This window comes from Molothrus aeneus, chromosome 1 (genome assembly GCF_037042795.1).
Source record: "Molothrus aeneus isolate 106 chromosome 1, BPBGC_Maene_1.0, whole genome shotgun sequence".
Classification (NCBI taxonomy): domain Eukaryota; kingdom Metazoa; phylum Chordata; class Aves; order Passeriformes; family Icteridae; genus Molothrus; species Molothrus aeneus.
In genome coordinates this window covers 138,971,431-138,995,129 of record NC_089646.1, presented here as the reverse complement: position 1 = coordinate 138,995,129, position 23,699 = coordinate 138,971,431, and the positions used below count along the sequence as shown (strand labels likewise).

General features: G+C 33.7%; 1 protein-coding gene across 1 annotated transcript in view; it reads right to left on the bottom strand.

Moving 5' to 3' along the window:
- CSMD3 (CUB and Sushi multiple domains 3) overlaps nt 1–23,699 on the bottom strand; it is a 597,171-nt gene that overhangs the window by 353,308 nt on the left and 220,164 nt on the right. Inside the window, exon 7 of the mRNA XM_066565891.1 lies at nt 6,647–6,952. Coding sequence (XP_066421988.1) covers nt 6,647–6,952 — 306 coding nt within the window. The remainder of the gene's footprint in view (nt 1–6,646; nt 6,953–23,699) is intronic.

The following is a 23,699-nucleotide window of genomic DNA, read 5'->3' as shown; positions in this document are numbered from 1 at the left end:
GCACATGTCTAATTCATTCTATTTCCTCTAGAAGTACATCTGCTGCCTAAATGCATTGAACTTACTACTCACTGCTCATAAAAAGGTCAGTTACCTTTTTTTTTTTGCATTTGCATCATATTCTCTACTCATACTACTCATAACTATCCACAATTTCCAAATTCTAACAATGTAAGAGTTAAATATCCAGGTATCTTAGACATCACCACTAAAAAAATCTCTAAACCTATTGATTACCCAAATAAACTTCACTGTAACCCAACACACCAACGAATGTAGCACTATCTTCTAGAACCTTTCTGCACCTTGAAAGTCAGCATGAGAGAACATGAATTTTCATCCATTTTTGTAGTACAGCATGAACTGCATAGGCTAACAATTTCTTAATTTGAAAAGCCATACAGAAGATGAAAAGAAAATCAAGTGGTGAAACACCCACTTTTCATACTAATACATTTTTTACTTTTTACATGAGCTGATCTTCATTTTTTATTTACTACCCACATTTTTATTTTCCCACATCCCTCTCCCCTTTAAACTCTAAAGTACCCTGGTAAAATCAAATTGTATAGAAGATTTATATTTCAAATTACTGCAACTATTGCATTATTACACTGAATTATTGCACTGCATTACTAATTTAAAATGATAAAAATTGCAGTTTTTCTACTATATTCTATAAGCATATAAAATTTCTCTAATTTGAAAAAAAATATTTAAAAGGAAGGAAATACATTTAATATGTGTTTTTTAAAATTAAATTCTAATTTCACTATTTTTATTTTTAATATTCTAACTAAAATAAGTCTGATTTATACCAACAGTTTGCGGTCAAAAGAAGAAAACCTGAAATACCAAGGGAAAGTAATGACACAACACATCAGACAAATATCAATTATAGAAGCAAACTTTGATAGTGTAATGAAAAAAAAATTAAGAACTGCAAAAACATGAATAGGAAAAACTAGTTCTGAGAAGAAAATTGACAAGTATAAAAGACAATAATTCAATTAAAACATTACCAGAACTCATTTATTAAAATCTGTATGACTGACTTTCTTTTTTTCCCTTTCTTCCTTCTAAGCACTCCAGACTTGACTGTTGGATTAAGAAAATTACCTCCTTTCCTTTTTCCAAGTGGGAACATATCAAGAAGTTTAGGGTATTATCACTTTTTGTCTAATAAAAACCTTGACCTTAACAAAGCATCCATTATAGAGCTCATTCACAAAACAGAATATATCTGTGGATTTGTTGCACATATCAAATAGGTATTTCCAAAAGTATAATGAAATATTAAACAAATGTAATTCACTGATTAAATGTTTGAGTGCTAGATTACATATGTGTTATGCTCATTTCTTGAAACTTTTAAAATATTCTAAGAAGAAAACTTCGTATATACAAATCATTTTATATACAAATAATCTTAGAAATCTTACTGCCAAATATATTTACTTTCTTCAGACTCCCATCTTTGTCGTTGTGGGTTTCACTAACAAAAACAAAGAAACCAAAATTCCCTGAGGACATATGCAGATTTATTATCTACTAGACTTAAAAATATTAACGAGCTCTTCAAAAAACTTCTCCATCTTTACTCCTCCTATCTTCTTCCTGCTTTTAAGTAGATCTCAAAAAAAATAGGATATGTGAATACATATTTTCTAACAAATCCTTAGAAGTTTTATATTGAATAATCCCAAAGTAATGATCTATCATACACTTTTATCAGAATCTTAAAAAAAAAAAAAAGATAAATAATTCTCTCATAAAATCTTTTTTTTTCTCAGAAGTTTCATTAGCATATGATTTAATTCCCTGTAACAAATCTTAAAATCTTCTTGCCTTCTACCATCATAAATTCTCCCATAAGGCAGGAGGAAAAAGAAATGTTGGTTTAATAGGGAACACCCAGTAGCAAGATTTTTTCTTCCTGATTCATTTTTTCCTGGCCATTTCTAAGATAATAAATAAAGCCAGACATCAAAAAGCATAAGGCAAGTACTCTTATGGAAGAATGGGGAAAGGACAGAAAAATTATAAAGGCTTACAAGAAAGTAATAGAAAACATAGAGAAAGATAAAGAATGGAGATATCCATAGAATTATAAAATTTTGTAAAAAAATTGTTAATTAGAATCATCAAAGCATATACATTTCCTCAAACTGAGAATATAGGGTTAAAAATTTACAAATGCATAGAGACATTTCTTCTCTTTAAAAAGAGAAATTTGGAGTCATAAATTTTTTTGTAATCCAGAGTTTTCTTGAAATTGTTTTCATAAGGAAAGCACAGAAACACTTGTGAACTGCTAGATAATGACTACAGTCATCCATTAAGACTTCCTGGCACTATTTGAACCTGAGTCTGCTAAGCAATTTTTTCCTCCAACTACTGTGTCTCTTTTTCCAACTCTTTATTTTTCTAAATTTAATTTATGACTTACAAACAGTACTAGGGATATTTTTCATTGTTTGCACATGGTACTCATTTGTTTCTCAGGGGCATTTAATTATGATGTATGTTTTTTTCTGTAATAAAATGAATGTTGAGAATAGAATAGAATAGAATAGAATAGAATAGAATAGAATAGAATAGAATAGAATAGAAATGATAGGATAGTTGGAAGGGACCAACAACAATAGATACTCAATTTCCTGACCTCTTCAGGGCTGACCAAAATTTAAGTCATATTATTAAGCACACTGTACAAGTGCCTTTTACCATTTGGCCCTATGCCTCAACATATCTTTAGACAGCAGAAGTATGCTACATAAGCTCTCACAAGAAAATGTTCTAAAATATCTCTCATGATGTATGCATATACACAAATGAAAATTCTAAAACCTTAATAAGTAAAGTATGTAGTTGATACAAACTATAGAACAATAGGACTAAAAGCATTACTAAACTCTGAATTCACCGTATGAAACAAAAATTGTAGAAAACAAAAATACGTCAGATTATCCTCTATTACTTTAGTCATGATGAAGTCAACAATTCTTAAATACTTAAAGAGGGAAAAAAAACAAAACCAAAACCAAAATGAAACAAAACAAAACCCCAAACAAACAAAAAACAAAAAAAAAATCAATTGGAAATATCATGTTTCTATCATGTTTCATTGTCTTCTTGTTTTTACATCTGAGAAATACAAATCATACTAGAAACTGTGATTGTAGCATCAAAAAGAATTTCTACTAAGTCTCAGCATTTGAAGTTCCTAGGTTTAACTGACTAAAAGGGGTTAGGCATCTCCTTTTTCTCCCCCTTCTTCTGAATTCAGGACACAAACTTTCCTGAGTTTAACCACTTGGTTTCGTTAGAACTAAGGACCCAAAGATGCTGTTTTTCACTACCAGCAAGTCTATCTAAATATATTTTTCATTAGCCTGTCAAGGTGCATTTTCAAAGTAAGCTTCTCATCCTTCACCTACTCTCCCCTACAAGGTTTCAGTGTTCCAATAAAAAGAACTCTTCTTAACCATCTCCTTAATAAAAATATTTATATATTACATGCTAACTTGTCCTTACTTAAGTTCTCTACATACTGACATTCACTTCAAAATTTATGCTTTCATCCTATCTTACATTTTATTTTGTAAGGTGGGATGATCAGAAAAATGTAACACAATTAAATAACCTTTCTTTATCTGATTGAGTGTGAATTCTTGTTGATGAAGAAACTATAATAATGTACAATATTCCTCAAGAGCTCTCACTACTGCCTTAAAAAATAATACATGTACTCCCCTAACTTTAAGGAAAGTATTTCACCAAATGCACCTAAAGTTCCTTTTTCCAGCTAATAAGCTTAGAGAAGATAATGATCAGTCAGCTTTTGACATAATTTAAATCATTATTGAGATCCAGGTAATATATATAGTACAGCAATTTACAGCTAGCAGTTGAAATTTTGGAATATGTAAACCTCTAGTTCTCTCTATACATCTTGTTCATGCATAAACTTCCAAAAAATTTTTACAAAACAAGAGAGCATTCTTATTGTCTATTCATTTTGAAACACTTTATTCACAGAACAATCCTGTGGAAGGTCAACAGTACTACTCTTTCTGCAGTTATGATTTTGCATCTATAATAATGTATCATAAACCTGCACTATTTGGATCTTACTAGTAATATTCTCAAAAAGACCTGCAGTTAGGTCTATACATGCAATAAATTTTTACAATTTTAAATATTCACACTTACATATAGTAAGCTTTAGTAACTCTATTTAGTATATTAAATTTTGTCTTCTCAATTATGAATTAATTTGCATAACTTGGGTGTGAAATTCCTAAATTAAAAACAGCAAAAAATTTCCAAAGTAAAAACTAATTTTTAATAGCTGTTAAATAGAGAAATAATTTTAAAAGTAATTAATATAAAATTTTTAAGTAGTAATTCTTAATTCTGCAGTTATTTAATATGAAGAGTTTTTAAACTTCTGTGCATAATGCATTGTCAAAGAGAGATTAAAATACTTCAATAATAACAACCTATAGGAAATTCTACAGAAATACCTCTGGAACATCTTTCTGTGATAAAAATCCTTCAAGTCAATTAACAGCTATCTTACATTCACAAAAATTCCTTCAGAATATATATGTGTCTTTTTAGTAGGGGATATTTCATGAAAGAAAATTATAGGTTATTTATTCAAGGTCATTTGATATGGTTTAATGGCTGTTATCAAATATTGGTGTTTACTGAGTAAAAATGGTAAATTTTTACTCAGTATAGGAATATCCTTTAATATCATGCACATATATACTGTTCCATGAGTAAGAGACACAGTAAAAAGTTTTAAAGTTTTGTATAATGAGTGCTAGCAAAACCTAGACTTTCAGTGTTGCATGAGGGAATAAAATGCACATGGAACTAGGTGTGGCCCTTCTTCTCCACTAAGGTCTACACAAGTCTGAATTCAGTTGTATGTGGATTGTCATGCCTTTTGGTACCTGTAGTACTATTTTAATATGTGAAAAATTAGCACCCTAACATTATCTTAGCAGTATCTTGATGTCTAAATTATTCTCCTTTTTTTAAAATCTAATGTTTAGCATTTTATTTTAATAAAATAATTTAGAAATACATGCTGTATCTTGTATTAAGGAATAAGTCACAGAAGAAAGGAAGGCTGAGAAAACTGTGGAGTGCACACTGCACTGTAATGACTCCATAGAGGAAATGGGAAAAAAACTATATATGTATCACAATTACTGCCATATTTAACTGCCAGAGTAGTACATTCTTACACCTTTAAATTAGAAGATATTATTACAGATCCTCTTATACTCCCTCATAACTGAAAATAAGCCTGTTTTTTTTAAATTCCTCCAGAGATGTGAAATGAGTGCACAGCCACACAACTAGTACAAACCAAACTGTTGATTAATTTATATCAGTCAATAACCAGAAAATACTTCAGATCTCCACTGAAATGAATACAAATGAAACATAAATGCCTATTTAATGACTTCTATTTTATAAATAAAGACAGTGTTTGTTTTTTATTTATTCTATTTAATTATATATTTTAAAATTCTGAATAACTTCAGCTTTCCTGTTTCAAAAGGTGCTAGTAAAAGTTAGGTGTTACACTAGGTGACTATCCAGTAAGACAACAGATTCCAAATGAAACTGTCCTTACAAAATATCAATCATACAATAAGACTTCTACAAATTGCTTGGGCTACAAAAGATGCTTCTTATCAATATATTTGTTTCTATAAATTTTTCATGTACAATTGATTAACATGAAGCACATAGTAAAAATTCAAAATGCAAAATAAATTGTACTCAACAACATTAGCCTGCAAAGTTAAGCTGATCCTTTCCTGAATTTGTGCATGTTTAAAAACACACCACATGCAATTTTTTTCTGAATATCTGCTGGTTAGATTAAGACATTCCAGTGTTTCTTTTTGTGAGCTTCATGTTTCAGATATAGACATTTACTTTTAACACAGCAAACAATGCTAGTTTTATACTCCAAATGTTGTTCATTATGAATACTTTAACATGCAGATTAGACGATCTCAATATAAGACTAGTTTTAACACTTTGATATTTGCTGAATATCTTGGTGTTCTAAATGTTGCTTAGATCATTGATTTCATGTTTGATAGAATGAATATGTACAGATGTTTTAAAAAACAAAATTTTGCTGAACATTTAAACAGATGGGAGATGAATACAACTGCATCACCTAGTAGTTTAGAACAGCAGCTATTTATAAAGTACATTCTTAATGCTATGGTTAATTATATCTAATCACATATGCAGAATAGATTAATAGTCTAATCTCAATTCTCTAAACTTTCATCGGATATCTCTTACACTGGGCTTCATTGTGAAATATAATGATGCAAGCTATGAAGTCACATCAAAAGAAAATTCCTTATACGTACATATTGTCTTTTTATAAATCAAATCAATTTAAATAACCAAGACAATATTATTACTAATTTTGTTTTTCCATCTGACTGCCCTGCTAGAACTTAAAGTTAGACAGATTTAATCCCTTTCCCATTTGGTTCAATTACATTTCCTAAATGGATACCTGAACTTTCATTTTCAATTAATACAAAATATTCTTTCATAACTACATGGGCACAAGTAAAATAATATCCAATACCTCTATGAGTAACAACTGCAAGTTCTTTAGTTCTTTCTATCTGTTCAGCATTTCTTGGTCGTCGTCTTGTGCTTTGTAAATTTGCTTGATGAAGAGAGAGTGTTTCCTCGTGAGTGGGCGACTCCAGAACTGATTTTCTTATATTCACAGCTTGTACTCGTTGTTCTTCAGCAGATTGTCTACAGGTGGTCACTGCACTGGATACAGCAACATCAGCAGATGTGCTAGCAACAGTAATGGCACCAGTAGTGGCTGCAATATGCTCCTCTAACTCACCAGTGGAGGCAGCTTTGATGAAAGTAGAACCTGTGGGACACACAGTAGTACTGGATGCTAACTTTTTCTTTTGAATTGTGTTTTCTTGATAAATCTAAAAGATTAAATTTCCCTCTGTTTAACATAGTAAAGACAACTGACATGAAAAGAGGAAAGTCAATAGGCTTTATTTAAAATTTGAAGCAATCAGAGCATTGTTTAATGCTAGTGAACATTTTGTATTAATAGTGATAATACATGTTAAGTTTTAAATGTCCCCAAAACTTAAACTTTTTTACCAGTCATAATAACACATAATTTCCACCCCTGCATGTTCAGTCCTGAACCAGCATGGCTAGATCAAAATATACAGCTAAACTATTGACAGGGGCCCCACACTTTGAAAAGTGGTAACCATCCCATTGAGGAGTGAAATGCAGCATTATGTAGTAACCTAAGCAGCAGAAAAAGCTGCCATAAACTACTAATCCAGCTACTGATAAGGCTGCCAGATATGCTGATTCTCTTCAGCAAAGCTTGACAGGGCTCTAAAAGCCAATTTAGACTTGACATGAAGCCAAGTGTAGAGGACTAATAAGAGATACCCATTTAAAAAAAACTTGTCAGCATTATTATTTATACTTAAGATTGTAAAAAGGTTTCATATGTAATTTTCTTTTTGCTGTCTGATTTCTGTAATAAACCAAATTATTTTACTAAAAATCCTCACACATAAAATGTTTGATAAGCTAACAAAAATGTCCTACCTGTGAAAACATTGTTAGCTCTTTTAAGTTCTCTAGTATTTAAAATACATAGCAATTTTTTTTATTATTTTATTAACATTTTCATCCTTCCCCATCCCCCACATTTGGTTGCAAATGTTTGGAAGCCAAGTCTCTCACCTGTGCGCATTTAGAACATCTTAACACAGTAGAAACTCCATCTTGACTGCAACAAATAAATGACTGGGCAATGAATAACAAAATTCACCATAAAAAAATTGCATAAACAAAGCTGATGTAGCATGAACTGTACTATGTTTTACTAATATCTTTAAAACATGGCTTTTTTATTCCATCATAATAATTAAGGGTGCTTGAACAGTCATTCAAACAATAATATTCCACACTTCTCTTTTTGGTTCTGTGATCTCCTCTCATACTTTGAGACTTGTCTTTTAAGTGTAGTGGGTGATGTCAAGATGGAAAGCAACAAGAGTTTTCACACTTTTAGAAAAATCTGTCCACTAGAAAATGGAAATAAGACTCCCAGAGAAATTAAGCATTATATAGTATATTTAAGGCACAAGGTATATCAGATCTCTTGACAGAATTGTCAAATTTTCTGTCTAAAATAATGGAAGAGATACTCATATCAGAAACAGTCTTGCTAATAAAGTCTCTTTTGTTTACTGCAAAAATTTTAGGCTAAAATGGTTTCTTTTATCATACTATTAAAATACTAAGATAAGAGGATATGTTAGCTTTATCAAGAAAAATAAAGCTGATGTGGGTGCATATTATTTTTGCTATCTGATATTTAATGTCTTAACAACTGTTCTGTAGTATAGCACTTCTAAATCATAGTGGTGATTTCCCCTGCAAAACTAAAAAACCTTAGAAGCACCATGTAAGACTCCAGGTTGTCAGAGACCAAACCAAAAACCACTTGCTATTCTATAATTACAGTGGCTTAAGTAACTAAAATAAATCTAGACATGTTTTATTCTTTATTTCATAATAAAAGAAGAAAATTGTCACAATATGCACAATATCAAAAGTCTGGACTACTTACGATTCAGTGTACAATAAATTTTGACAGATTGGTACCAAGTTTAAAACACAGAAAATACAAATGCATGGCCAAGAGACATTGTGGAACAGAAAAGTGTTGTTTAAAACAAAGAAAACTTAATGTATGTTACATAATCACTGCTATTAAAACAAAATCTATGTGAATATATCTTTATCATGCATGCAAATGTACAAGAACAGGTATTCACCTGCTTCCAATATCAAGGTCAAAGCAAAACTATATTCAAAATCTCCATCAAATGGCATGATCTATCCTATTTATTTAAATAGGCACAGCACTTTAAATGAGAACAACTTAAAAGAAAGTTTATCTCAAAAGAAAAAAGCAAGGAAAATTAAACTTACAAAGCTTACACACTGGAAAGTACTGCTTTGATACAGAGGCAATTTTCAAACAGAAAGTTTTTAGGCTTCCACTTCCATTTACACTGAAGAACTCATGCAGATGATCAGTAAAGTTAAACAATATGGCTTGATTTACATGAAAGATTTTGAGAGAAAATTAACGTTATGTATAAACAATCTTGTAAGTATCAGCTACTGCACAGGGTAGATCAATCAATGTTTTCCATAAACAGTAATCTGCAAAAGTATGAATTTATTTTATAAAAATAGTGTATTTATTTTATAAAAATAGTCTTAGACCAACTGAAACACATTTGTTGCAAGGACATTTTAATATACTCTCCACTTCAATCTTCTGCAATCACATCTGACATTTCAGTTTGTCCAGGAGATTATTTTAAAAATTACATTTTTCTATGGGATAAAGAAATGCTCCTTTAGTATTTTACTTCAATATTCTAGTTAAAATAAATTAAAAAGAAAAAAGAGAAGGAAAACTTTTAATGATAACTGGCACAAAAAGGAAGAAAAGAAGACTGAGCTCTGCTTTTTGGGAAAAGCTTCAACCATGCAGTCAACTGAAGTCAACTCAGAGGCAAAGCATCACTTTGAACTCACAATCAGCCACTGAGAAGATGTGAAGTTTGACGAACTGCCAGGATGAATCATATGAGGAAGCAGTAAGGACACGGGGTCAAGAAAGTGTAATGGCTGTTTAGGATATGGGTTCACAAAGAAAGAGAACCTGACCAACCCACACCAAAACACTCTGAGACCTACTAGACTGGACCAGCATTTCTCTAAGCAAGTCTCTGTGGAAGGAGAACAGATGAAAGCCAGTAAAACAGAGGACCTTTAATGTGTCAAATTAGTCTGCTTACACAAGAAAAGATTCAAAGCAATGTTTACACTTAAAAACTTATAGCTCTGCCGAAGTGAAAAAAGATCAAGTTGATGATCTACAGAGAAATTCAGTTCAGAAAACTAGTCTTAACAAGACACCACTCAAAAGTGTTGCAACTGTTAAAACTTAGGATAATGCAAACATATGGGAGACCCATAAGCCTTTCTATTTATATAGGAGTGGAAGTTGTTCTTGATTCCAGGATCATTTTTAGTAAAGAAAAGAGGCAAGAGGCTTTGACATTTGCCTGAAACAAAGCTCCAAAAATAGATTATGAATCTGTGCTAGATGCACACACTTTGCATATGCAATATGCTACAAGTATACACAGGGTTCCTGTTGTAAACATGATACCAAAGGAAATTTACCCCAGATAAACTCATAGTGGAAGTTCAATTACCAATTAATCCACTGGACTAAGTTTTTATGAGTAATTCCTGAGGGAATAATCCAGGGAGGTAATAAATACCTTTGCCCACTCTGAGAAGCATTCAGCAGGAACAAAAATAAGGCAGAAAATGGTATCTAACAGAGTGAAAACGCTTGTTGTAAATGATATTTTTATTTTTCCTTTTAGAGGACTTTGACTTTGGAAAACTTTCCTCTTCTTCAGGTTGAAAAAGCTCAGGTTGCTTAGTCTTCCCTCAAAGGGTAAGCGCTCCAGCCCCCAACCATCTTGGTGACCCTCCACTGAACTTGCTTCAGTGAAAAACTCGTTTTCCCTGTCATGAAGCCCAAGTCTTGAGGCACACTTCCAGCTATGGTCACAGAAGAGTTAAGACAAAGACAAAAATCTTTCCCTTTGAACCTACTGACCACGTTCTTATTAACATAACTCAGGATGCTGTTGGCATTCTCTCTCCCCAGGGCATGCTGCTGTCTTGCTCAGTTTGCTGTCTGCCACAACGCACAGGTCTATTCAGCAGAGTGCTTTGCTATCAGACACTCCTGTTGCCAGGGGCTCTTCCTACCCAGTTAAGGACTTCACACTGACCATTGTTGGGTTTCACAGGATTCCTGTTAGCTCATTCCTCCAGCTTGTCTGTGTCCCTGTGGCCACCCTGTCCTCAGCTATATTGGTTGTTGGTCCTTGACTATAATGACTGACATTGGGGTGTCATCTGCAAAGCCAATGAGACTGCTCTCTGTCATTGATTTAAGATCATTGATAAACATATTGAAGAGAACTTGTACCAGAACAGACACTTGTAGTGTTCCACTTGTTACTGGACTTCAGGTAGAAAGTCTGGCCCATTTATGACTATTTTCTAAATTTAATTTTTTTTAACTTCAATGGTTGAAGAACAGATAAAAACATGCAAATTGTTCATAAGACCAAATGAGACCTAAGGCTACCATCCAACAGCTATTCTAATTCATTAGAATTCATTTTTCTGATTAATTCCTAAAACCATGTTGAGTTCAAAATGTGAAAGCAAATCAGAATATTCACTATCTTATTCATTCAGGATAAATAAAGGTACAGGACTTTATTAGTTCTTGTGACACATATGATCCAGCCACAGACTTCCCAAATAAGGCTAAAGGTCCTTAATGCAGATGACCCTAAATGGGACTCAGATTACAGGAAGGTGTTAATGAGGTAACTTCCATGAGGTCAGCCTGCGACTTTTCCTGTATATGTTATTAGCAAGAGGCCAGTCTATTATTTTGCAATGGGTGGTTGAGGAAAAAGTGTAAACAGTCTTAAACAAAAAATAAATTCATACCTCATTAAAGGAAAAAAGAGCGTTACAATTATAAACAGAATTTTTTAAAAGCGTAATAACTATATTCCACCTTCATTCTTTCAGATGTTCAAGGACTTTTAGTCAAGGCTTATTTAGCTTCCTCACTTAAAACCTTCCTATACTTAACTAATTTTGGAGTGACCCTAGCATCCTATTAAGAAGATGGGGTTTTTTTTCCTATCTTAATTAACTGTTCTCTTTGATGTTCTCTGTCATTAAATATCTGATGCTTACAAAAAATTTCCAGTAGAGTTAGAAACTTAATTAGAAGAATATATTCTGTATCTGTTAAAGGAATTTTAAAGTTTATGTAGATATAGCAGCTTATTCGACTCTTTTAGCATATGTCATTCCAGACATATTATTTTTAACAATCACTTATTTTATTCTTCATAAATTTCTAGTATCTTTACCTGTTCTTAGTGTTAAATGTAATAGAAAATAAAGTAAACAGATACATAAACATGGATTTTAGAACATAAAGTCAGTATTAATGGCTACCATAAAATATTCTTCTGACAAAATCTATTTTCACCTCACAGCTGTTCAGAAAAGAAATGAAACTGTGGTTTTACATAAATACAATAAAACCATGGTTGCAAAGAAATACATGACTGAAAAAGATAGGGTTCAAAACAAATTTCTAGACTTTAGTTCAAACAGGCAATGAATTATACAAATAGCAAAAACTCCAAAAGCTATCTAACCAGAAGTTTAAAAAAATCCTTTTTGTTCCTTTTATTTTGATGTTGTCCACATTTGTGGGACTAGAGTCAAAATTTCATTTTTATTTCCTTTTGGTACCAGTATTTACCTTTTGGCACCAGTATTTACCTTTTGGCATTATTGTGTTCTCTTACGATTGTTTTTTAATCTTGCCTTTTTTTCTGCTTCCTTTTCTCAACCTCCTTATTGTTATATCTTTTTTCTATTGTTCTCTATTGTTTATATAAATTTAATCAATTGTCATAGTAAGACATATATCAAACACTCTGAAAGTGACAACTAAGCATCACCCCGAAATTTTCAGAGATGCAGGAGGTATGTCATACTTCAGTATACACAAATGCATGTCTCGATGATCTTCCATATGCCTCAGCGAATTTAAGATCACTTTACATTTTTTAAGCAGATATTGAAAATATGGTAAATTTTTGCATCTTTATTTAGTCAAAATGATTACATTTGGAAATCTGAAAATTCAGGCAAAATGCCAGACACCGCTAACATTATTCATTTCCTTTCTATGAAAATCAGGACATAGACAGAGCTACTATTTTTTTTAACATATGTATTTGTCCAAATAATAGAATTTATTACAGCAATATATGTTTGTTGAATAGAAAAAAATTTGAAAATGACCAACATAGACCCACATATGGATAACATTATTTCAGTTGGTTTACTTAAGTGAGAAAGTACTTTTTAAAAGGCCTGTTACTTTTGAGAAAAAGAAAAAAACAAACCCAAACCTTAACACTAATGAATGTTAATAAATGAGAAAGCAGTTATTCAAAATACAAAATAATTATTATCATATTTTCATACTTAGTTTTCAAAAGAGATATATATCAATGTAACATAGATCTGTAAAATCAAACAATCATACAATAAAACCCTCAAACAATACAACTTAAAAAATCTTCAAGACTCTCAACAATATTGTAGGAATCTATGAAATGAGCGATATAATGCTGGGAATAGAAAGCACTCACATCTATTGGCCTTAAAAAGAGTAGCTTTATTGTGTTTGTCAAGTAAAAAGCCTTACCAATATTGTGCTACATATTTATTTTCTTTCTAATTTGACTCTGTGAATCATAGTGCAAGAATGTTATTTCCCTTTTTCAAAGATAGTATAACATCAAATGAGCAAATCTGAAAGAATAATTACTATACAGACTATGTACATTAAAATGTATATAGCAACCACTTAACAAAAATATAAATTTAAAATTTAAAGGTTCTGACTTCTGTTTCTTGTGTTACCATGGATATGCCATGATATTGTGATCTCATTTCTTTTCAACAAATTTAATTCTCACTTTCCTTTTAATATTAACGTTATTTGCCCAATACGTTGTCTTAGATTGCAAATGAGGGTGCATATTCTATTGCCATTTGTTAGAGGTGGGCAGTTATCTTCTGTTAATTGGGCAGTTTCTTTATCTCTTCCACAACCAATCCTCCCTCTGGCAAATATCTTCTGTTAGTGGGCCACTGAGTCTCACTGCTTGACTGATAAAATTATAGTCCCATTCTAAGATGTTCTGCCCAGGGAGAGGAGCCAAGCATTCCTACCTGGATAAAATCTGACACTGGGAGCACCGCAGGCAACCTTTTCCTCATCTGGATTCCCAGAGAAGCAGCTTTCTTTTCCACTGGATTCCCAGAGGAAGACCAGGCCCATCTACACCACCACTAGACCTTCAGAGGAAAACTATACCCTTCTACAGGATCACTGCTCCAACAGAGCCACATCTGTCACTCCAGGAGGACTGCAGCCACCATTTAATGGGACTGCTACCAACACCCTGACCAAGAGGGTGTCAGGTCATATTTGACTCTGTCAATTTTGTATTACTGCATTTTATTTTATTACTGTTATTTTATTTTTATTTTTCCCTAATGAAGAGCTGTTATTCCTATTATAAAATTATAAAATTATTATAATTCAGAGGGAGGGGGTTTACATTCTCCATTTCAAGGAAGGCTTCTGCCTTCCTTAGCAGACACCTGTCTTTTCTTGCCAAGATATAGGTGTTCATTGTCATAAGCAAGCAGAGTGGTATTTATGAATCAAATATACAGTTTCAGATAGAACAATATTTGATAAAGCCCAAATTATATATTGATTTGATTGACACTCAGTCATAGTTTTAATATTTTCAATGGAGTTCAGATACATGGGAAAATAATGAATCTTAAACCCAGTAATAATCTCTTTCAGTTATTCTCAATAACAAAAATCTTTGTACCATTGCTCTTGAGTGTCTAATACTTGCCCTAAGCAGACTAATGCCAAGATTTTCTATTCTAAATCCCATATGAGGCATCAAGAATTTATTTGACTTAAACGTATTGCTAGAGATTGCTAAACTAATTTAAAATAATAAATTATCCAATATAGTAACTTTAATTACAGAGAAGATTATTTTAATAGCTAATATATTTAATATATTTTTAATTATTGTATGTTTCTAAACTGATTAGTACTTGTTAGAAATGATATAAAGTTCTTAGAAAGTTTGTTCATTTACTTGGCAAATGGTAAAGACAAGGTTGTTGAATACAAATCTTAATACTTCAGCATATCTTTTTCATTGTTTACCTTACCTATGTCACACAAAATTAATAGAGACTGCAGCCTAGTAAGTACAATTTTGCCATTAGTAATACAAGGCCACAGAATTTATGTTGACATCATGTAGGCTTGCCTTGGCCTGAGGTTGTTTTCACTATTTTTGATAATTCATAGGTATCAAGTGAATATTTCTTGAGCTGGTGGCATTTCAGAAGTGTTGTGCTTTGATACTACTGCATACAGTAATGAGCTGATAAATTACATAGGTCTTGCATGGCAAGCAATATACTTAGGCTGAGGGAGGCTAATGTGCAACTTTCAGATTTTAGTAAAGAACAATGAGAAACAAGCAGACTTTGTTAAGAAAATATACAAAAAATGAATCATTCAACTCCAAGACTGAAGAGGAAGTTCACTTCTTCATGTCCAGAAGTGTAAAACTTCTCCTAACAGGTCCTTGGATGCTCTCAATGGGTCATAATCTCCAGCCAGGAGCACAGAGAAAAGGGTAAAAATCAGACAAAAGAAATAGAGGGGGAAGTAGAAAGGCAGTTCTTAACTTTTATAAGTGTACTATTATCCTTGATGCTTTTCTATATTTGATAATTCAGACTATCAGATCATAATAACATTAATTAGAATAATAATAAACTGTATTCCCTTTGGCTACAACAAGATTTTTGGCTAACATAATGTTACACAAGTGCATTACAACCCAACTAACTTCTGATCTGAAGTTCTGTATATTGAACATTTTTCTATGTGCCCTACCCCACTGAAGTACTCTCCAAAGATTGTCGGAACTCTGAGGGCTCTGATCAGCCCAAACCTGACTGGCCAGCCTCCCCAGGGCCTCTCCCCACCCATGCCTATGGGTCCAGGGCCCCAAGGCTGAAGCCATGAGTCTCTGCCCCAGTGATGCCACAGAAGTGCTTGTCCCCCTCTTCCCCTACTCCTGCTCTACCTAGCCATGCCTGGCCTTGGCCTGTCCTCTTTTCCGTGGACATGTCCAATGTCCAGGGTTTTTTCTGCCTCCAGATGTGCCCAAAGCCTGCTCTACTCCCTGGCTGAAAAGCCCTGTGCTGCCAGCCTCAACCCTGATCCCTGAGCTCACCAGCCTTCAGGGAGCTGTTGGTCTGGGCTTGTCTCTTATTCACTGTGAAAAATACAATGCCTAAGAACAAAGCAATACATTAAATTCAACAAGAAGTGTTATTTTCCCCTTATTTCTCACTCTGAATAAATAAAGTTAATCTCTAAGCAGAATAAATGTTAATTATAAAGCAAAGCAAAGTTGAATGATTTATAAATGAAACTGTACTGTCTTTTATGTTTTGGTTTTATCTAAAAGGTCAGGATAGACTAAAAAATAATACTTTTAAAGAAAGGTCATGTCCTAAGTGAGATGAAAACAATTTTCTGGCAAGGAAAAAGGTTTTTTCAGTATAAAAACGGTTTCAAAATCCACTTAGAGTTTACAGAGATAAAGCTATTCCCGAAGAACATTGTGCTGTCAGCATCAAGTGGGCAGTAAGTGAACTTTTAATTCAAGAAGTGGCATCCAGTGCAAAACAAGAGCTTTGCCTGAGGAAAATCTTCCCTGTGAGAGGACCCCAGCAATCCATTAGACAACAATTTCAAGATGTCCTAAGGTAAATGCTTACACACTAAAATTTCAAAATAATTTTAAGAAGAATTACATATGCATTGCCTTAGTGAGCATTTCAGGTAATTTTGCACCACAATAAAATGATAAAAATTATAGTGTTCTTGCTCAATAGCTGAAATTGTTCCCAATAGCCATAAAAGCTTGGATACTGCAAGTATCTATCCTCACTTTTATGTTGCACAGAGAAATGCTCACAAAGATAACTTCTACAGGAAAAAATATATTGGCAAATCTAAAAACATGGTAATTTGACACTATCTTACATAACATCCTAGAAGGTAAACTCAGGAAATGTGCATTAGATGAATAGGCAGTCAGATGGATCAAGAACAGGCTGAATGCCAGAGCTCAAAGAGTTGTGATCAGCAGAGCAGAATCTACTTGGAAGCCTGTACTCAGTGATGAATCCCAGTGATCAATACTGGGTCCAATCTTCTTCAACTTGTTTTTCAATGGCCTGGATGAAGGGATTGAATGTACCCTCAGCAAACTTGCTGATGATATGAAACTGGGGGAGGTGACTGATACACTTGCAGGCTGTGCTGCCATTGAGCAGGAAGAGTGTGATCAGCAGATCAAGAGATGTGATCCTCCCCCTCTACCTGGTCCTAGTGCAGCTACATGTGGAGTGTTGTGTCCACATCTGGGCTCCTCAGTACAAGAAAGATAAGGACCAACAGGAGAGGGTGCAGTGGAGGGCAAAATAGATGATGAGGGGCCTGGAGTATTCCTCTTATAAGGAGAGACTGCAGAAGCAGGAAGATGAGAGGGAATCTCATCAATACATGCAAACATCTCAAAGGCAGGTGTCAAGAAGATGTTGCCAGATTCTGTTTGGTGGTGCCCAGTGATGTCACAAGGGCCAATGGCCATAAACTTAACCACAAGAAGTTTCACATCAACATGAGGAAGAATTTTACATTGAGAGTGGAAGAGCACTGGGACAGGCTGCCCAAGGAGGTTGTGGAGTCTCCCTCTCTGGAGACACTCAAAAGTACAGGACGTGCACCTGTGTAACCTGCTGTAAGTGACCCAGCTTTGGCAGAAGGGTTGGACTGGATAATCTCCAGAGGTCCCATCCAACCCCAACAATGATGTCATTCTGTGATTTTTCGGAAGTTGCAGCAGTTTTTGAATACTTCTTACACTTCTTAACTGATAAAACATAAAAATATCAAATTTTGAGACAGCTGCTTGCTCATCATATGTGAAAATTTCAGACTTCATCAAAATGGTTGAAGTTGAAAGGCATCTTAAAATTTGGCCACTTTCAGAACTGTCAGCATTTTTACAGTCATTGCTTGGTATCTACTTTACCGAACTTAAACGGTATGACCATCTCTACAGAGGCAAGAGTTTCTGAGACATTCCAAACAGCTCCAAAGCAACTTCTTCACATGTAAGAAAAAGTTGCTGGATAGAAGTCAATGAGAGTTTTCAGCAGTAACTTTGTTCCCCAGGAAATAATAAATAACTAACCCCGACAACAAAGAAACAAAAAAAACAACCAAAACCAAAACCAAAACAAAAAAAAAACCTTATCACATTCATTCTAGAAAAAGTGAGTACAAATCTGAATACAAAAAGAGACATTTTGCTTCTGTATAAAGACCATGGTATACTTAAATATTAATTACACACTCAAAAATGACTGTGATAACCTCCACAAGCAGTATAAGGAGAAATATATTATATTTAAGAACCATATGAACGCAATCCTCTGCAATGTGCTCTAGAAGGATCCTGTTTGTGCAGGGAGTTGGGCCAGATGACTCCACTGTGGTCCTTTCCAACATTTCAAGGCCAAACTGGATGGGACTGAGCAACCTGGTCAAGTGAAAGTTGTCCCTGCCCATGTCAGGGGTTTGGAACAAAAGGTCCCTTCAAACTCAAACCATTCTATGAATCCATTATTCTATTATATTCATTCTATGATTCTGTCAATTTCTTTAATTTTTCTTTAATTATTTAATATTAATAATTTCCCACTAGGGTCATTGGCAATTTGAATGATTCTTGGCTTAAGTATTACTGGCTGGTTTGCTCTGAGTGTCAAAAGAGTGTGCTCAAATGTCTTCAATAAACAGAAGGTCTGATTATTATAATTGAAATTTCTTTCAAAACTCTAATATTTTTATCACTAATTTGTTTAAATTATGGGTTTGAGAACTTTCTAGGGAAAAATATTATTTAAACATGCAAACCTTACATATCTTTCATGAAAAGGCAAACTACCCAACACGATGCTGTATACAAATGAAGAATCCTTTCTTCTTATATCTCCAATTAAACAGCTGTGTATGCTGCCTGCCTGTTACATTAATGCACTAGACATATTTGTTAGGAATTAAAAGGTATGAATTTCAATCCCAGGTATAATATTAGCTGAGAAGAAAAGTACTCAGGTGAAGAAAAATAGAAGAAGCAGCAGTTTGTTTTATTTTCATAAAATCAATAGACTTCTTCCTTTTGGAATTTGAGTCAGACAAAGCCCTTCAAATTAAGAATTCTCTTCACAAACATTTTCATATATCATAGTGTTCCATGGCAGTACTATAAACTAAACCAGCATTATCCAAGCAATTCTGCCAGCTTTGTGAAAAATGGAATGATAAGTCTTACCTAGCTTCTAGCTACCCTGGATTAGGGCTCAAATGACCTGGTGCCTTATTCCATTGGTAACTTAATTATTTTGTGTAAGTCACTATGAAGCAGTGCCTCAATTCTGACATCCAAAAGAGATCTAATAAATATTTCCAATATCCCTGTGATTCATAACTTTATGGTCTGTTTATCTCCCCTCCTTCCATAGATATATTCCTTTTCCAAGCTGCAGGGTCCTAGATAGATGAATTTTCAATCAAAAACTTACCCTTATGTTTGATATCTTTGCTTTCTCTGAACTTTCTTCAGCTTTGCTATATTCTTCGGAAATGCAAAGAGGCCAGAGCAACAACTGGAGTCAAGGTGAAGTTTGATTTATACAGCAGCATTTTTCTGTTCTGTTCTCTACTCTTTTCCTAGTATTTAGGTCAAAAAGCACTAAGGTGTGCTTTTTTAAGCATTCTAAGTATGGATCTGAGGAATATGGAGTGCTCTCAGTATAACTTTTTTTTTACTCAATCTTCATTGGCAAATCCTCTTCCCACACCTCTCAAGTGGTCAAGACAGGGACTGGAAGACCAAAGTCCTTAACACTGCCAGAGAAATTCAGGATCATGATCACCTGGACAGACCTAAATCCATGGGACCTGATGAGCTGCACCCCAGAGTCCCGAGGGAATTTGCCAATATAGTTGCCAAGCCACTGTCCATGATATTTGAAAATTCATGGCAGCCAGGCAAAGTCCCAGATGACTAAACATTTTACCTATGTTTGAAAAGGGTATAAAGGAAGATCCTTGCAATGACCAACTTGTCAGCATCACCTCTGTACCTGGGAAAACCATGGACCAGAATCCTCCTAGAAGCTGTGCTGAGGCACATGGAGAACAGGGAGGTGTTTCAGAACAGTAGCACAGCTTCACCAAGGGCAAGTCCTCTCTAATCAACCTCGTGGCCTTCTATGATGGACCAACTGCATCATCCAGCAAAGGGCCAAATATGTCATGCATTTGGACTTCTGCAAAGCCTTGGTCCCCCACAACATCCTTCTGTCTAAAGTGAAGAGAAATGGATTCTATGGGTGAACTGTTCAATGGATGACAAATTGCTTGGACAGCTTTGTCCAGAGGGTAATGTTCTGGACAGTTTAGTGTTCTGACAGGCATGATAGAAAAGTGGTTTCCCTTGGGGGCCCATATGGGAATCAGTACTATTTAGTGTCTTCATCAGTGATATATACTGAGGCATTGAGTGCACCCTCAGCCAGTTTGAAGACGACAAGAAGCCAAGTGCCGTGGTTGACATGTCACAGGGATGGGATGCCATTCATAGAGACCTGGACAAGTCTGAGAAATGACCTATGAGAACCTCATTAAATTGAACAAGGCCAAGCACAAGGTGCTGTACCTGGTTCAGGGCAACCCCAGGGATCAATACAGCCTGGAAGATGAATGGATTGAGAGCAGCCCAGTTAAGGAGCCAGTGGTGCTGGTGGATGAGAGGCTGGACATGACCCAGCAATGTGCACTTGCAGCCCTGAAGGCCAATGGTATCCAGGGCTGCATCAAAAGCAGCATGGGCAGCAGGGCTAGGGAAGTCATTCTGCCACTCTACTCTGCCCTTGTGAGATCTCATCTGGAGGGCTGCATCCAGATCTGGGCCCTCAGCACAGGAAGAACATAGACCTGTTACAGAAGGTCCAGAGGAGAGCCATGAATATAATTTGATAGATGAAGAACCTCTCCTATGAAGAAAAGATGAGAGAATTCAGCCTGTTCAGCCAGGAAAAGAGATTTGTCCTGGCTGACTGTTCAATCCAGCTAGCACAGACTAGATTTCAACCAGGGTATGTATCATATAAGAAGTCATGATTATTCAACATAATCCCTTCAGGTTCAATCTCCTTATTACTACCCATCTTGTCACCTAAATCTTTCTTTCACAATCCCTCACTCTCCACTCTAACCACTTTACTTGGCTCTCTGTCTTTCTTCTACATACTCAGAAAATTTAGTTTTCTGAAAAGGTATTAACAATGTTCATATTGACCTGGGATCCAGACCAAAAACAATATACATTTTGGCATCTATAAAACTAAGCAAGTACATTAGAAAGAAACACACAATACAACAAACATCAGTGCTAGAAACACTTTAGTATTCACACTGCTATTCTATGTTTGCTCTGACATTTTTCAGACAGACTTAGAAGGTTTGACCACCATGGTTCTCAGGGGACTTTTCTTTTAAATATGAATGGTACTGAAATTTCACATAATAAAAATCTAAGAAATTATATAACTGAGAATCTCTTTGGTACTAGTTAGTGATTTTGTATATTAACCAATTCCATAGAATAAAATTCACTAGTATGCAAGTTTTGTTGCCTCAGCTGCATTTAAGTGAAAACACTTTGTTGAACAGAGATGTATGTTTAAAAATTTCCCAATGCTTGTGAATGGGGAAAAAAAATAATTAATTCCTTCAGATTTCTCATACTGCTACTGACAGTACACAAATAAAGATGCCAATGTTTTAGAGTATAAAGAGATCCATTGACTGGAACTAAAGAGGAGAAAGTGTAACTGGGAATTAGAAAGGTAGTTCAGAAAATTTAATTTCTTACTTGAAATAACATTCATTAAAAGATTAAGTTTTCATTAAATAGACTTAACTCCTTATTTACTGGGGGCTACTTTGCAAAAGGTACTTTTACCTCTCAAATTAGATAATCTTAGACTTAATTCTGAAGTGTAATACCAAATGTCCTCACTTTATCTATACTGGGAATGAGTAAAAACCACAGCATCTCATTTAACACTAAGAAATAACTTCTGGCATAATATCTTGCACAGGTCACTTCCATATTCATATTTTTACAAATAATAGACCAGGGAGAAACATTTAAAGAACAAAACAGTTATATTTCACATATATAAACCTAGCCAATTCGTTAATTTAAAATTAAAATTAAAACTACATAATTACTCCACCTTTATAACCTCAAGGACATGAGGATATGCTTTCTCTCACAAATACAGGTGCTCTCAGTAACCAAATAACATACAATACCCAGTTTAGGTTAAGAAAAGAAAGAGAGACAGAAAGAAAAGATATTTCTGAATAATAATTTATGTCATTTAATTAGAAGATAAATGGGAAAATTTGAGTGTGAGGGTAGACATAAAAAACTCATATTCAGTTACTTCATTATCTAGTTCTCTTCATCTTCCTGTTGTTTTCTTGTTATTTCTTTCCTTGTGTTTGTGTCCCCTAATGGTAGGAAATCATACCACCAAAATATAAAATTACCTTCTAGAACTATAAAAAAATTGTTGAAAATTCTGAGTGAGGGAAGAGGAAGAGAAGGAAATGGGAGTAAATCTTCCAGCAGAAATAAATCCAATGTATCTGATATCAGTGACACTATTAATTTTAGCATTTAAATCTACTTTCTAAAGTTAGACCATATCAGCTTTATTTTCTTTAATGTACAGTAAACTTATAATGGTGAAAACTATTAATAAACTAACTTGAATGGCTTCTTGCATTCAATTATTAATCATAATTAATAATAAATAAATAATTTTCACAGATGAAAAATATAAATAATTTAATAAAAAGCCCAAGCATATTATGAGAACATTTGCATGTCAAAAATTTTCCAAGAGAAAACAAAATGTTCCAACATTTAATCTCACCACTAAATATTCTGAATGTAAACAAGTGTTTTATTCCAGGTTTTTCTTTCAGTTGTTTTATCATCCTGACATGAACAGATTGTCAGTGCAATACATTACACTGTTTGGTGGCTATGAATCATACAGATGTCTAGGTTAATGTATTAATGTCTTGACCTAATAAATATGAAGAATTTTGAAGGTCCTATAAAGTTTATCTACAATTAATAGAAATTTTCAAGTGCCATAGAAAATTTATTTTCCCAGTTAATTTTCCTTGAATTTTAGTGGACTTCATTATGAATACACATATGAAATATTTTAATAGGTGTATTATACATACATATACAAAAATATATACAGATGCACATTAATATAGGTAAAAATGTAAATATATTATATATGCTTTTATACATTTAAAATATTTTTAATATATTTATATAGGTGTATATATATATGTGTGTGTATATATATGTATATATTTTTCTATCTACATAAATAGGATACTAAAACCATACTGAGGTTTAAATAATTCTTTTCCCTTCCAGAAACCAGAATTCTTCATATTACCAATGGATTTCATAGTTTCAATATAACATTTTCCTAGTTTTTCTATTTGTTTGAAATCTTGTATTTCATTTCAATTTCTAAATTACTGAGCTTTCCACCAATGGTACCCAAATAAATAAAATGCTTTCTAAGCATTACCTAAATTGAAATAAAGA